This window comes from Ostrinia furnacalis, unplaced genomic scaffold (assembly GCF_004193835.3).
Source record: "Ostrinia furnacalis isolate ACB-3 unplaced genomic scaffold, ASM419383v2 OfSCF0794, whole genome shotgun sequence".
Lineage (NCBI taxonomy): Eukaryota > Metazoa > Arthropoda > Insecta > Lepidoptera > Crambidae > Ostrinia > Ostrinia furnacalis.
In genome coordinates, this window is record NW_021131033.1 from 31,355 (window position 1) to 47,862 (window position 16,508).

The 16,508-nt window shown below is 37.7% G+C and overlaps 1 protein-coding gene and 1 non-coding gene across 2 annotated transcripts; both read left to right on the forward strand.

Moving 5' to 3' along the window:
* The first annotated feature begins 248 nt into the window (after positions 1 to 248).
* Positions 249 to 7,565, forward strand: LOC114350156 (arf-GAP with SH3 domain, ANK repeat and PH domain-containing protein 2-like). The gene is made up of 3 exons (XM_028300830.1): positions 249 to 348; positions 796 to 1,329; positions 7,372 to 7,565. The coding sequence occupies exons 1-3, from the start codon at positions 249 to 251 to the stop codon at positions 7,563 to 7,565; spliced, it is 828 nt and encodes a 275-aa protein (XP_028156631.1).
* Positions 7,566 to 16,390: 8,825 nt separating this feature from the next.
* On the forward strand, positions 16,391 to 16,463 carry TRNAA-GGC (transfer RNA alanine (anticodon GGC)). The gene has a single exon. It is a non-coding gene; the product is annotated as a tRNA-Ala (tRNA).
* The last annotated feature ends 45 nt before the right edge of the window (positions 16,464 to 16,508 follow it).

The following is a 16,508-nucleotide window of genomic DNA, read 5'->3' on the forward strand; positions in this document are numbered from 1 at the left end:
TTTTTTTAACTATTTAATCAACTTTTAAATTGTACAAAATCGAAACTTCACATTTTAAGCGACGAACATGAACGACTGTGGTAAATTAGATACTATTCCAACGCGATGGTACGCACGCACAGTTTGTTACTGCCCGAGTCGTCAGTGTTCACCGCGATGTGAGAGAAGGAGGGCGCGTCGTCTTAGGTTACTAAACTTTTCAGTTGTTATTGTTAGTTTATGGTTTGTATTATAGTCGAAGTTTAAAAATGAATAGCCGCGGTAAATATTTGGTTAATTTAATTAAAAAAGACGAACAACGCCAGCGTAGTGAAACCACGCCCAACGAAAAAAATGACGATCGTCCGGGTAAGTGATATTTAATATAATAAATATAACTACGAAATTGGTTATATTAATAAATCTGGTGATTTGATCTTTTAAAATTATTAATAACTATGTTTTTTTCTTATCCTCGTGACCAAATTTGAGGTTAACAACTTAAACTATCGAAATTGGTAGATTTGATTGTATTTCTAGGTAAATATTTTTTGGAAAATATTGTAAGTGGCAGTTTCGATAGTTTACGCATACGTTTCAAAACTGAGAATTATTGAATGTGGTACTTTCGATAGTTTACTTTATATTTATCGAATTTACCAGTTACTATACTGTTCTACGCTAATTTTTGGTTAGATGACAGATCCAATTTTAATTGACATTAATTTTTAACTGACTAAAAAACTTTTTTAGTGTACCTACTAGTGGCTTTATTATGTTTTAGGTAAATTAAATATTTTTTTTATTTTATTTTAGAATCCCCTGCATACTACAAGGATTATACAGAGGAAGAATGGAGGATATTGAATGATATTTATGAAGATGTTTTTCCAACATCACAAATAGAATCAGATGATGACGAGACTAATGATATCCAGGCAAATGACTCCAACAGCGTTATACTTGCCAGCGAAGAATGCACACCAGTGCCATCACCCAACTCTAGACAAGACTTTACCTTGGGGTCATCACCAACGAATGACCCAGTTAATACGCTAAATAAAGACGACGAAGAAGGGATACCAACACCATTACCCTCTTCCGAACAAGAAAATAACTTCGGGTCACCACCAACTGATAACCCTGTTACTACTCTAAATAAAGAAAATGCGCCGATTGCACTTTTTTCCGAACAAAACGACCTCAGTGCAACAACGCCACCAGTACCGGAAGACCATAACATACCAAGCATAAATTCACTAATTTCGACATCTGATAATGACAATCCTTCTACTCCTAATTCATCCACTACGCGCAAACGCAAACCAACTTACAAAACCGATCCTGGTCGTAAACGAAAACTACTAATGTACATATTTCAATTCATGGTGGAATATTATAACATAGATAACAGTAAAGTTTTGTGCTCTGACACGAACCACGACACCATCCACAGGTTGCTTTTGATTAAAAGCATTATTAAAGCTTTTATAGACCTACGATTTAGGTATTACGGGAGAAAAGCAAGTGAAAAACTTTCATATCGGAATTATTTCAATAAATTGATATTGTTCAGAAATGAATAAATTATGTAAATCGCATATACTTCGCTGTTTCATTACTTTTGAACCAATAATTTACCTAATAATAATTTTAATTAACGTCAGGCAATCATGAAATGCATTGTTCACATACTTTAATTTGGTTTTAGTAAGGTGTTCGAAGTGACTACCTATTGCATTATCTGGTGATTTTCTCCCATATGAACTCAGTTTTTTCGCTGATTACTTTAGTGGGCGGATACAATATTTAATTCATGAAAAAGCTCATTCTGCACCGTATCCAGTGACGTCAGGTCAGGTATTGGATAAGGTAGCAGTCCTGGTCCCCTCTTATTTTTAATAATCATTAATGATTTACAAATTACCAGATACTGTTAAATATTCCATTCCACCGTACTAATGTTTGCAAACGATGTAAAATTTGCAGCGACTATTCGCACCCCATCTGACACGGCGTTTCAATGTAGATACTATTCACAAAACTATGACCTTAAAAGCTTGATATAGTCATCGTTGTCATCAGCCTATAATATAAACGACCCACTGCTGGGCACATGCCTTCTCTCATTACGTAGATTGATATACTTAGGTTTTACTTTCGATCACTATCTCGTTTTGTTTTGAGCCGTAGTTTTAGAAATAAAGCGACATAATATTCTACCCTTAAAGAATTATCCGTAGTAACTCAAATATCGATATCGACTCTTTGGTTTCGCACAACCCTTCGACGCCATTTTAGTTACCGAGTTTAGGTATGCACGCATATTTCGTAGGTATTTCTAGTCCATATAGTAGGTCTGTGAAAAATAGTGGCAACTAGCCTATTATTATATTCCTAATCTTGCCAGGGTGTTCAAGCCACTTACACGGAAATAAGTTGGATTTTCCCTTTGTGACCACGAAAATAGTATGATTGACTTTACTGTTGAACAAATTAAGCATGTGTTTTCATTTGTAAATGTATACACAAGCCTTTCCTTGATTTCACAAGTAAGGAATCAGTTGAACAATGGATGACCATTTATTTGGGTACTGGATGGGGATTACAAAACAAAACTTCCTTCTATTACTAGAAGATGTTAGAACAACACCGTGGTTTATTAGGTCTGTTTGACAATTTGAATTGAAGATTCTAGGTCTGTTTGACTTTACTAGAAGTACCTACCGCGTAGAACATTAGAAAGACTGATGCATTCTGTAAGAGAAATTTTACTGGAAGATTTTGTTCCACGCAACTTTGGTTCGACGCCCCCAGTGACGCAACAGTTTTAAGTTCGGAAGGACGCCCGTGCGCATCAGCGGTGTGTTCTTTAATTCGGAAACCATATAAGCGTTTGTTAATTTCCAAAATCAAGTGAATCTAGTGAGTGCGGGATCCATCCCTTTTGGAACTATGGTCTTTTTGATCAATATGTGCTAATACTTCACCAACAAACTGCATTTCGGAGATACGCCGGGCCCGGCTAAGCACGCGGCTGGCACTGAGAAGAGGTTTGTTCGCCGTTTGTTTTGAATATTTAGTATAGCTAACACTTGGGATAAGTCATTTGACACGAGAACAATAAATTACTAGAACATGATACCTGTGAGTGTCATGTGCAAGTGGAGACTCCGCATCAACTAGCACCACATTGGCAAGAGTCGAAATGCTAATGGGTGTTGTCTGCATAATTTTCATCATCATCGCCACTCTCTATTTGGTGAAAAGATGTATGGCTCGGGGACGCAAAGCCATGGCCAAGGAATCGGCGAAGATGGCAGCGGCGAACATCCCAATGACACCGACGGCGGCGGCTCAAACCAACCCTGCGTTCATCCCATGAAGAATAGAGTAGTGGAGTGTAGTGTCAATGTTGGGTGTTGTGCCCAAACCATGAAGTGTGCTGTGAATTGGCTACAAAACAAAATTTGCAGATACATTTCAAATGTAGCACATGATGCGCTGCCACATATTTCTAAAAGCAAGGTCATAAACAGTAGATCATACGTCTAATATATGTTTCTATTAATATCAAAATAATTAAATACTTTCCTACTTCATACTAGCGCCGTCTAGTAATAAGAATATGTACTAATATGAATGAATATTTGTGCTAATTAAAAATAAATAAATATTGTCTATTCTCAACCTAAAACTCATTCGTTTGGTTTCAATCGAATGGTGTCAAATATTCTCTCTTACAACTGAAACTGTAATAAATAGACTGATGCAAGGTGATTGTCGTAAGCAGGATCTACAAAATGGAGCACAATGCATTTGTCAGTACGGTAAAAGATATAGGAAGATAATAATTGAAATTGAAATGATCATTTATAAAGTTCTCGATATGAGAAATACGCATCATTATTGAAACGGGACAGAACTGTGCCTCTGAAAGATGCAGTATGTGGACCCGAGCAAGAAAAGTTTTGTATTTCTAGTGGCTTGTCGATAAATTTTTTTTCTGATGGATGCACATACCAGATTAGAAATGTCTTTTTAAGGAATGCATTACTTTTGAGTTCTTGGAGTCATTAAACAGTAACTAGCAGTATTTCAAGAAATACCGAAATTTTGATATAACCGGTAATTGAAATTTCAATACCGGTATAAAACTTATTCCGGTATTCCATATCCCATCCATATGTAAAACACGTGAATATTACCAAAGATGTATGGAAGATTTGGAACAAGCTTATGAAATGAAATAAATCCATAAGCCGTCGATTGGCTCTGAAATGGGATTTACAGAAAATTCAATAGGAAGCATTTGAAGCATTTCCTTCATTGGAAAAATACATACAATACAACAACTCTCTCTAAGTTTTCGATATGAGAAATACGCATCATTATTGAAACGGGACAGAACTGTGCCTCTGAAAGATGCAGTATGTGAACTCGAGAAAGAAAAGTTTTGTATTTCTAGTGGCCTCTGTCGATAATATTTTTTTCTGATGGATGCACATACCAGAATCGTAATGTCTTTTTAAGTAATGCATTACTTTTGAGTTCTTGGAGTCATTAAACAGTAACTAGCAGTATTTTAAGAAATACCGAAATTCCGGTATACCGGTAATTGAAATTTCAATACCGGTATAAAACTTATTTCGGTATTCCATGCCCTATCCATATGTAAAACACGTGAAAATTACCAAAGATGTATGGAAGATTTAGAACAACCTTATGAAATCAAATAAATCTATAAGCCGTCGATTGGCTCTGAAATGGGATTTATAGAAAATTCAATATGAAGCACTTGAAGCATTTCCTTCATTGGAAAAATACATCGCACATAAAATGTATGTATCACAACAACTCTCTGAAATTGGTTGCTTGATAGATAATGAAGAGTTAGCAGAAATCATATTAATAGGATTACCTGGCGAGTTTGCCCAACTAATAATGGCCATCGAAGGGTCTCAAATTACTCTGTCACAACTGAACTTGTGATAAATAGACTGAAACAAGGTGATTGTTACGACAATCACCATACCAACACAATCAGAAGCAGGATCTACAAAATGGAGCACAATGCATTTGTCAGTACGGTAAAAAAAATATAGGAAGATAAATAATTGAAATGATCATCACCTTCAATCAATTGGATCAATACATTTTTCTATTCTCCCACTTCTGCCCACATAACAATCTTGATACTTCGGATACCTTGATTGACCTTATACTAACTTCCTCTGCTGACCTCGCACTGTAGCACTTGCCCTTACCCCTGGATTCTCTAGACGCGATCTCAATACAAACTTGAATCAGTACATTTTTTCTGCCTACACACACACGTCACAATTTGATGCTTCGGATACCTTGATTGACCTTATCCTAACTTCCTCTCTTGACCTCGCACTGTAGCACGCTCAGGTACTTGCCCTTACCCCTGGATTCTCCCGACATGACGTTCAACCTACTTGAAAAACGCTTAGGAAACCTTTTAACTGCTTTAAACTTTGGGAGAGCGGTGAAAGTCTGTGAAAATCTTGTGTAAGATAATATATTGAATATAAGGAATCAATAAAGCATGGCAAATACAATAAAGAAAAAGTGCTGAAACAACTAGCATTACAAGAAAATGACCAATTTACTTATTATTAATTCCTTGTGGTCTTTTTATAGACGAAGAAATACAATATCTTGGAGCTACACCAGATGGCTTAATTGGAGAAATTAAATGCCATATAACAGTATTCAACAAAAGCTTCAAAACGGAAATGTAAAATAAAAATGTCCATTTTACAAAATTAATAAGCCAGGAGAAACGGTCATAAACCTCTTGCAAGTCTTCGTATACGCAATAAAATAACTAAATATATTTTACGGAACAGTTCGCGATTTTGGCCTGAAGAAAAAACTTAACCTTTCATCAACATTCCACCGGCAAAATGGTAACAGGTATCAACACATTTTCTCTAGTCTTGAGAAAACTAAAGGACATCGAAAATTAAAATTTGGAAATTCATGATGAAAATGATGCTGATCCATAAGGAAGGGAGGACCTATGAGATTTTTTGGAGAAGGAGCCGACGCGGACGGATACGGAACACGCCAAGAACTTACAAAAGGCACATTACCCGTACAACCTGCTGCATTTGCGTCTGCAAAAACTGCACACTAGGCATGGAAATGCATTGTTTAGTACAAAATTAGAGAACCAAACTATGGAGAACTTTATCAACAAAATCTTTGAAATATCACAACAACGCATACCTGTTATACATATACAGGAACAACTACATATCAACCATAAGTCTAGCTAAATGTTTGTTTGCCATTAGGACGTGAGAGGATCGACCACGATGGATAGAATCAATTTTCAAAGACGAGTTCTTGGGAAATGAAATGAAGGAGAAATTGTGTCACAGGATGTCTGCTTTCTGAACTGGTCGATCCCAGGATACCTCGAAATCAGAAAATAAGGGGCCCTGAGTTCATTCTTTCATACGATCTTCCATCTTACTCCGTGATTGTTCGCCGTGGCATCCTGAACCTGAATATCAAATCAAAATTCAAGTCGTCACTCAAGATCATTCAAGTCCCCGTAACCTTGAGCTACAGCGTCCTTATCGCATCGGAATGTTCCTGGCCGCAGTTGCGTTCTTATCTATTGCCCACGTTTGATGTTGGGAGATATTACAAAAGAATCAGTTTCCTTGCAAAATCGAATTGAGAATATAAAAAGTGAATAAATAAGTACGTGGGCCAAAGGGAAAGAACAACCCATAAACTACTGCTTGGTTAATGATAAACTTTGGTTAGAGCTAGACTTTCATCCTTAACTAATATCAGTACATTTTCCTATACTACCAATTCTGCCCACACAGATCACTTCTTCATACTTCGGATACCTTGATTGACCTTATACTAACATCCTCTACTGACCTCGCACTGTAGCATGCTCAGGTACATTGCTTTTACCCCTGGATTCTCTAGACATGACCGTCATCCTCTGAATCATTTTCTTATTCTCACACTTCTATCCTCATAACAATCTTGTTGATCCTTCCGATACCTTGATTGACCATATACTAACTTCCTTTGCTGACATCGTACTCTAGCACGCTCAGGTACTTGCCCTCACCCCTGGATTCTCTAGCACGTTAAGCGCCGAGGTACTATCGGGGACTCGAACGCCTTGACANACTTGGCCGGTTTTTTACCTGTTCTTCTTACCTATTTTTTTAAAAGTTAAATCATATGATACATATACACTGGCCCCTAAGACTGAATTTATGGAAAGTAAATCTCAGGGGCCTAGATATCATATGATACACACTACTTTCCTGCAACTATGAGTTACCCCACCCCTTGATTTAACATGTATTTTTATCTCCTTTATTTCAGATTATCGACAAAGAAGAACTCATGAAGACAAAGACGGGAAATGCTACGCAATCATGGACTTTTCAAGTGACGATTCAGTGGATGACCCGGATTACGAACCTATAGTTCACTTTAGTCAATATCATTTTGATAGTCCTAGTTCAGAAGATGATAGTTCTGATAATATCCCTTTAGCCCAGTTGAGGATGCTTTAGTGGTCGACCGAATATGGATATTCAGCCGAAACCGAAAATTTTCCATACGTACTTTTATTTGGTTCATTTGAGGTTAGGTTTCCCAAAACAATATTTTTGCCCCACAAATACGTCAAAAAAAAAAAAGAATATTCTAGACGTGGATGTTGGTTTCCGGTAGTGAACATACTTCTGTTTACATCCGGTTTGTAGGCCGAAGCCTCTTTCTCGGCCGTTACTAACGTACGTTTGCTACACTTGCAACCTTGCATCACTCATTTGATACAATCCGGGAGTGAATACCATCGAAATTCGTCATGGGAAAAAGAAAGCATAGTGCAACTTAGTGAGGAGGTGAGGAAGTCAAAAGAGAAGAGAAGAGGATCAAAAGAAAGTTAGAAAAGTGGAAGAGGCGACTGAAGAAGGCTGAAGAAGACATGGACGAGAGGAGGACCAACTGTAGTACACCACCACCGTCCACACTCGAGGCATCCAAAGATGACACCATCTCAATTAGTTCAGGTACACAAGAAACGTTACTGATAATTTGTACTTATTATTTATTACCATTGACTTAATTTTGATGAGTATTATCAGAGCTATCACTTAGGGGATAGACAGGCGAACACTAATTATTACCTACTAGCTGACCCGGCGAACTTTGTTCCGCCTTAATGGCAATAAATAAGCAGACTTTTTTTTTAATTTCGAACGGGATAAAAAGTATCCTATGTCCTTCTCCTGGCTCTAAACTACCTCCCTGACAATTTTCAGCTAAATCGGTTCAGCCCTTCTTGAGTTATAAGCGAAGTAACTAACACGACTTTCTTTTATATATATAGACTAGCTGACCCGGCGAACTTTGTTCCGCCTTAATGTCAATAAATAAGCAGACTTTTTTTATTTCAAACGGGATAAAAAGTATCCTATGTCCTTCTCCTGGCTCTAAACTACCTCCCTGACAATTTTCAGCTAAATCGGTTCAGCCGTTCTTGAGTTATAAGCGAAGTAACTAACACGACTTTCTTTTATATATATAGATTAGAGCTTTCACGCTGAGGATAGACATGTTTCTTATATTTACCTTAGAGCTATCACTTTGAGGATAGACTAAATCATGTGGGTACTGCGTCAATCTTATAATAAAAATTAAAATTCCAGACAAGGAAGAAATCGAGGCAGAGCTATTGGAAGCTCTCGGTCCAGAAGGCACAGATGCAGTGGAACCGGGAGAACCAATCCATCAACATTTGGCTACTAGATGGAATAATGTCATAAGAGAGAGATTAAAAAATCCTCAAGAAATACCCAGTTCATGAAAATTTCACTGCGGCAGCTCCTGTCTTGAATCCTGAAATTAAGACAGTAATGTCAGAGGTGGCCACAAAGAGACATAATAGATTAGCTTGGCGACAGAATCTTACAGGGAAAATTCTTATGGCTATGGGAAAGACCCTAACTAATATAATGAAAGGCAACATCAACACGAGGGATATTGTTGAACAGCTCAACAATGCGGCTAAGATCGGAGCTGATTTATTCCATCAAGACTCAATGTCCAGAAGATACTTTGCCCTGGCAGGCCTTAACCGTCGCTTACAGGTAGGCTAGTTTAATCTCATAATTATTCGCAACTTTGATACAAATAGTATAAAAGAGGCGATAGAGCGAAAACCAAGGTTCCAATAATTTGAAAGAGACAACTCTATTGAGCAAAGTCAGCTGACGATGCTGAAGACGGCGGACGGTAACGTCAACAAAAGCCGAGGTTCTGGGTGAGATCGAAAATATTTATGGACAGCTATATGTATACCTCCAAACCTGTTAATAGCTCAGTAATAGACGCAAGAGCTAGGTTAACGCCACACTATACTAAGGACATCCTGTATATCAGCCTATACAAGATTACGAAGGCTCTCAAACAGCTTAAGAACAACAAGGCACCAGGTGATGACGGAATAATCTCACGGACGGATTAATCTATTTGCAGATTACCACATCATTACTTTATTACTGACAATAATGAGGGTAGTTAATAAATTATGATTTAATGAGGGTAGTAAGGTAATTAACGTGCATATATATTTCCTAATAAACTTTCTTGCAATTCATTGTGCTTTTGATCTTACGAGTGAAAACAGTAACTACTTACGGAAAATATCTGTACTAACTTAGATTTGTTTGTGATTTTAAAAACTTTATCCGGCCGGAATGCTGACATGTTCCGAAAGACCTACGAAGATTGACTTGAGACAACTATAAATTGGCCAAGCTGTATCCAGAGCTACGGAGCATCGACATCTTGTGTTCATGACGAAGAATTGCCATCATCATCATCTGTTGGTACTATGACCAAAAGAAAATTACCTCGCAAACCTTTTAGGGACTTAGGGACTAACCAAAAGAAAAGAAGTGGTGATTTGGATGCTGAATGCAGTGAAATAGTGTTTGCAGCAGTATCGAAATTTAAGGAAGATAGAAAGGACAATATAGCTTCAGTTATTGAATATAATATGTTGAATAAGCCAGAAACAGTAGATCATTTTTTAGAAATAATGAAAAAGTCATTGAGCAATAAAAAAAGTTTACGCCCCTAAAAGCTCTTGGCTTATTGATATCACTCAAGCTTTCAAAGTGGCAATATATTACATTGAGGGAGACAGCTATTCGGGAAGGTGTTAGCGACTTCAAGTGCAAAAAGAGGAGAAAGAATGTTATCCTCCTCAAATTCTATCGCAGTAACAGACTTGTCGGCCAGAGAATTTCCTTGCAAGTTTTACTCGACATAACAATAAAGAGAATATTTAAATCTTTGCCCGAGGATTTAGAAGGGAATAAAATGATTCTAATTCCTAAATGGGGCTTTGATGGTGCATCTAGCCAGAGCAGGTACAAGCAGAAACTAGATTCACCACAAAGTGACTCCAGCATCTTCATGATGACGTCATTAGTGCCTTTAAAAATAACTTGTGAAGGGGTCACAGTTTGGGAAAACCCAAATTTTCAAATTCATAAAAGTAAGCGAAGCAATTGTAAAGGAAGAAGTTTCAAGGATAAATGAAGAAATAGCAGCACTCCGCCCAACCGAGTATGAGAACCGTGTAACCATCGATAATAGTTGCTTTGATGATGCTGTTCAGAATATTAAAGCTCAGTAGCAAAGAATTACTGATATCTTAGAAAAGGATTCAAATGCTGCATATACAAACATTCTTACTAAGTTTGGATCTAATTTATCGAAGCTGCAAACTCCGTCAAGTATTATATTATCATTTATTTCTGAAAAAACTGTCCGAAGAAGATCTCAAAAAATTCTTATACTTACAACCAACATCGATCGCTCGCCGCAAAGAAAGAGGTCTACCATGCAGTGGAAGAATTCAATCAGGACGTCCAGCCAAGTCAGAAACAACAAAGAAAAGAAAGCGTGTTCATGATATTGCATCAAATATTAATGATAATGAGCCTCCTGCTAAAAGACACTGATTTTACAAAAATAAATTGATTGTATTTTTTTCTTGTGTAAGTATGTTGATCACGGTGCATGCGTGCGTGACACAATTTTGCTGTAATAAAAAATAATTTAAAAACCCGAATTATCTTGCTCATCTTTCACATCTAATGCCCCAAAATAAACACGGATTTGTGGCGTTCAATTGTCGTATGCTAATGACAAACCCGTGCGCCGTTGAAGGACTCGTGCCTGGAATTAAACACGAGTTTGGAAAGGAAATTCGCGCGACAAACCTGTGCGTGTTTCGAGGCAGTACTGCCTCCTTTGCACACGGAAAAGGAAATACACGTCCCGCCGCGCGTGACGACTAGAACACGCCAAGACCATATGTCTGACAACAGATATGTGGTCTTCAAAAAGTAAAGATTCCTATCTGGCCGTCACGGGTCATTACATAGATAGTGAGTATAAGTTGCAAAGTGTATTGCTAGAATGCAATGTTCTTGAGAAAATCCACACGGGGGCAAACTTAGCGGAAGCCTTGGAAAAAATTGTTCAAGATTGGGGAATAAATGACCGAATACTGCTACTGGTATCAGATAATGGCGCCAATATAAAGAAACGCTATAAACATACTGAAATTGAAACATTTCGGCTGCTATTCCCACACACTCAATCTGGCTGTGCAAAAAGCGTTGGGAAGCGAGAGCCGAGATACCCTGTTGCACCAAGACCTCTGGATTCAATCCGCTACGACAATGTGGGTCATTTACCAATATTAACGACTCAAGGCAGGTGCAAAAANATGTGGTAGAGACGGAGTCTGCACATTTATGCGGACTACTTGAGCATTGGTTGGATAGGTCGGGATAAGGCCCAGCTACACCGGCTCCTACCTCTGCTCAATCAGACGGAGATTGGTGGATTTTTAGTGGGTAGGCCCCTCCCTTCAGGAGGGGAGAGTCCCACATAACCCGTCGCCTTACCACAGGTGCAAAAATTGTAAAAAGGGTTACACAAGTGTTTGTTGTGTCAAATGCAACCTTAGGTTGTGTAAGATTGAGAAACGGAATTGTTTTTATAACTACCATGTCCTGTCTGCCAGATGGTTTCAAATTCTTTGTAAAACATGTTTTTTTAATGCAGGTTTTATTTATCTCTACGAAAAATATACCCCTTTTTTAATGTGCGGCGGGAGCCGCCGCGCGAAACTTAGCTCTAAACTTAAGAGCTAAGTTTCATCCAAGGCAGAATCACTCAAGCGCATGAGATTGGATAAGTCAGGAAGTTATCATGCAGGTGTATCAAAACATCTCAAAGCTTCATTTTAAATTCATTCATTGAAGCAAAACAAAAAAAAACTCACACCATCGGGGAGGATTTAATCAAACCACGTATCCTTAAAGCCACGAAAATAATATAACATCTTCAGAAGATGACATTTTTGTTGGGAAACCAGACGAAGAGGACTCTGATATTACTTATTGTAGCTCGGAGCCAAGATCATATTATTATCCGTCTTCCTTAGACCGATTAACATTTTTTTCCGGATCTGAATCGTCACGTGAAATTAACGATTTAAAAAATGTAGAAACAAAAGAAACTTCTACTGATATGTTAGATTTTGGACTTTCTTCACTTCATGCGCGTATAAATTTAATGGAATGCCTTTTACACATTTCATACAGACTTGATACGAAGAAATGGTCTGTGAGAGGCAAAGCTGAGCAAGAGTTGAAAGATGCCAGAAAAAAAATATACAATCGCTTTAAATCAGAGCTCGGCCTGCTTATTGATGTGGTAAAACAAGGCCATGCTACCACCAACGATGGTAACACAGCGAGGAGGTTCTTCGAAGATCCGGTGAAAACTGATGCCATAACAGGGCTCGATGCATATGACATTCGATACTACACAAACGGTCCTTAGCTTCACAACCAACAAATCGATGTTGTCATACAATAAAACGATAGTGTTCGAGGAATGTTGCCATTGATTGGAAAAATAAATCTATTATAATATTTATCAGCAAGTGGACGTCATTTGGCTGAAACGACAACTAATATTGTTTGAATTTGAATTAGAGGTACTGGTTTGATTTGAAAAAATCATCTTTGTTGGCGAGCACTTGTAGTTTGTTTTTACTTACTCACGCTAGAGAAGCTACCAGAGAGACAAAAAAAATTAAAATCAACCACAGGATAAATCACAAAATTAACTCTATCTCCTAAACTAAGCAAAATCGTAGAACATACATGGGGGTGATTTAGGTACACCTTGATGTGAGGAATCTAAATTTTAGCTTTAAACGTCAACTCCCTGGTCACCCTGTATAACATCACCCTACAGCAAATAGGAGCGGAGCAGTAAAGAAAAATGTTGCAAAAACGGGAAATATTATTCAAATTATTTTCACCCGTACGAAGTCGCGGGCACAGCTCAATAAACGACACAACTCTTCTCTCACCAGCGGACAGGATAGAAATGCTATTAAAATAGACGCCTGTCTACAGTCAACCCTGCAAGACAGAGACAAATGGAAGAGGAATCAACCCATCCCTACGACTAAAATCTGTCCGTCAGTCACTGTCAAATTTCAATATGTTTTTGGTCGAAATATTTACGCGTTTTCGATTCGTAGTTCAAATTTTAAGATTTACATACACACTTTACAAAAAAAACATTGTTAAATAAAAAGTATCTCAGTTTAATAGTTGTGTCACATCCTATTATTACTAACAATAGTAACAATATTTTTAACTATATACATTACAACAGACTTTCATTCTTAAAAAGGTTTATGAACATAAATTCTTACATCTATTCATATGAAAATAAACATATTTATAATTTCCTCTCTCAATTTCCTCAGGCTGAAGTCTGTGACCGATGTTGGTAGTGCGTACGAATATACACTAGGGCTGGGTTGCACCAACTTACTTTGATTTTAACAAACCTCAAAAACCTGTCAAACTCCATACAAAATACATCAGTTATCGTTATAGTCACGGTTAAAGTAAGGTGGTGCCTCAGCCTAGGTCTATTGCAGCTGTCGACAGCGTTGCAGTGCGGTGCTTTATAGAACTAGTGTGCGCGCGCCGCACTATGGATCGAACATTATATTTTTGGACATAGCGATGTTTTTCATAATTTCTATTATCAAAAATTACCAATCGATAGGTTACGTCATTCTGATGAATAAATGTCATCAAAAGTTTTTCTCTTAAAGTGATAGTTTGGCTGGAAAAAATATTTTCCATTTTCGTTGTATGGAATGTAACATAAAGTGGTCGATTTTGACCAAGTCTTGACAGATCTTGCTTTAAAACTACTTGAGCCTTGTTCTATGGTTTGTTGACTATAATCTTACTTGATCAGCGTCTAAAGTTGCCCGTTCAGAAGTTGAGGTTTCAAAAATGAAAAAAAGTAAGTACGTTATTCTGATGAATATATGTTGTTAAACCTTTTCCTCGAAAAGTTAATAGTTTGGCTGGAAAACAATATTTATAAATCTCATTTTCGATCATAGTGCGCCGCCAGCGTCGGTCGACGACGTCAGTCTAAGAGGAAATAAATCCTTAAGGTTCGGCCAAAACAATGCGTAAAGACTGCGTGCGAACAACTTTTGCATGCGCAGTGATCGCTACTCGCTATCGCGCACGCAGGCTGCACGTGTTGGTTTGGCCGAAGCTTTAGTAATATACTCAACATCAAATAAAACGCACCTTCCGCGAACTTTAACGATTTTCTTCTGACACAATCATGGTACCCCAACAAAATTGGTGTTATTTGAAAGCCCAATAAATATCCTTAAAGAAAAACACATTTAATTTCTTAATAAATGATTAACATATACCATAAATGTGACTTGAAAAAATACCTCACTTTGGGCCCACCTATGGGATCAATTAGACCAATTTTTATGGTTATAAAACCAAATAATGATTTCACGTATCCTCTTTAACAGATGGATAGCAATTAAACCCAACTTAACAGTTTTATAGCCATAAAAGTTGGCTCTAGCGTAACTACCCATTTTTTGAAGAAGTGACTCTGGATCCTTCTAAAGATACATTTTTGGGGTAAAAACCTTTCCTTTAATGAAATGAAGGTTAGAACTAGGCTTTTAAATGGTACCAATATTGGTGGGAAGTGGGGATGCATACGTTTGAAAATGCTTGTCGCGGGAGGTGCGATTTATTTGACGTCGAGTGTATTTAATATTCTAAAGCCCGGTCTGTGAGCACGTAGAATTTTGTCCAATGACCCCAAGCTACCCACCCTTATCGCTCTCGCGTAATTATATTGCTGTCGCGACTGTGCAACGGGCGCCCGCAGCGAGTGTGCGAGCGCGACAATTCTACGTGCTTACAGACCAGACTATACCAACTTTCACACCAATCACCACCATTCGCTTACCACGAGTGGTTAAACGGAACTTTAGCTTAATAATTATTTTTTAATTTGTATTAAAACAAAACAGAACAGAACTTGTAAAGTCAGCTTCAAATAGTTCGAGACACCCAAAAAACCATAAACACACTGAAAACCAGCGTCGTGGCCTTTCCCACTGTGGGTCACAGCATATTATTATGCTGAGTGGAGTCCCATTGCAATGGGCATCGCTGTTGCGACGGGATAGCACTGCTCAGTTCTTCAGTTCACTTTTTATTTCCTTGTAATATTTATGTGCTATTTGTCTTTTTTTCCGTATACGTTCTCTGTCCTTAACTAAGTGATGTTCATCGTAATTAATGTTTCTTTCTTTCTATAAAGTTCGCACCTCTTTGTTACATTGAAATAAGTTTGTTACTGTTTGGCCACTTTGGAGCGTCACGAATTTATTTGACGCTGACTGTACTGCGTCAAGTAAATAACGAAAAAGCATACACAATTTACAAATAAATGCTTGTTGCACTTCACATTAATATAATTTAGCCCCAGTAAGACTCGAACTCACAAACGCAGCTGGGGTTATTATAACGATTATTGTAGATTTGTTACAAATTAATACTAGTGACGAATTCTCACTTTTTTTCGACTTACACCCGTATTCACAAACATTACGATGAGGTGTCACAGTGCGCGTGGACGCACAGGGTCCCAAAAACCTTATTCATGGACAATACTAGTTTAGTGGCGGAGTGACACACACAAACCAATCACAGAGCTCTATTCAACGCTGTGCGTTCGACTTCGCATAGCGTTGCTGCTTCACTTAAGCAAGCATCGTTTGTGAATACGGGTGTCAGGACACATTTTGATTCTAAGACTGATACATAAAATTGCTGATAAATATTTAGGTACACATTTGAAAATTATAAATAACTAAAATTATTATATTATTATTACATTAGTATTACACTAAAAAATTTCGACGGATTCATCCAGTGTCTAAGTAGCTCAGTTGGAAGAGCAGTCGCCCGGCAAGCGAAAGGTCGTGGGTTCAATTCCCGCCTTAGGCAGTTCGATTTTTTCAAGTTATTTATAATTTTCCAATTAGTTTGAGA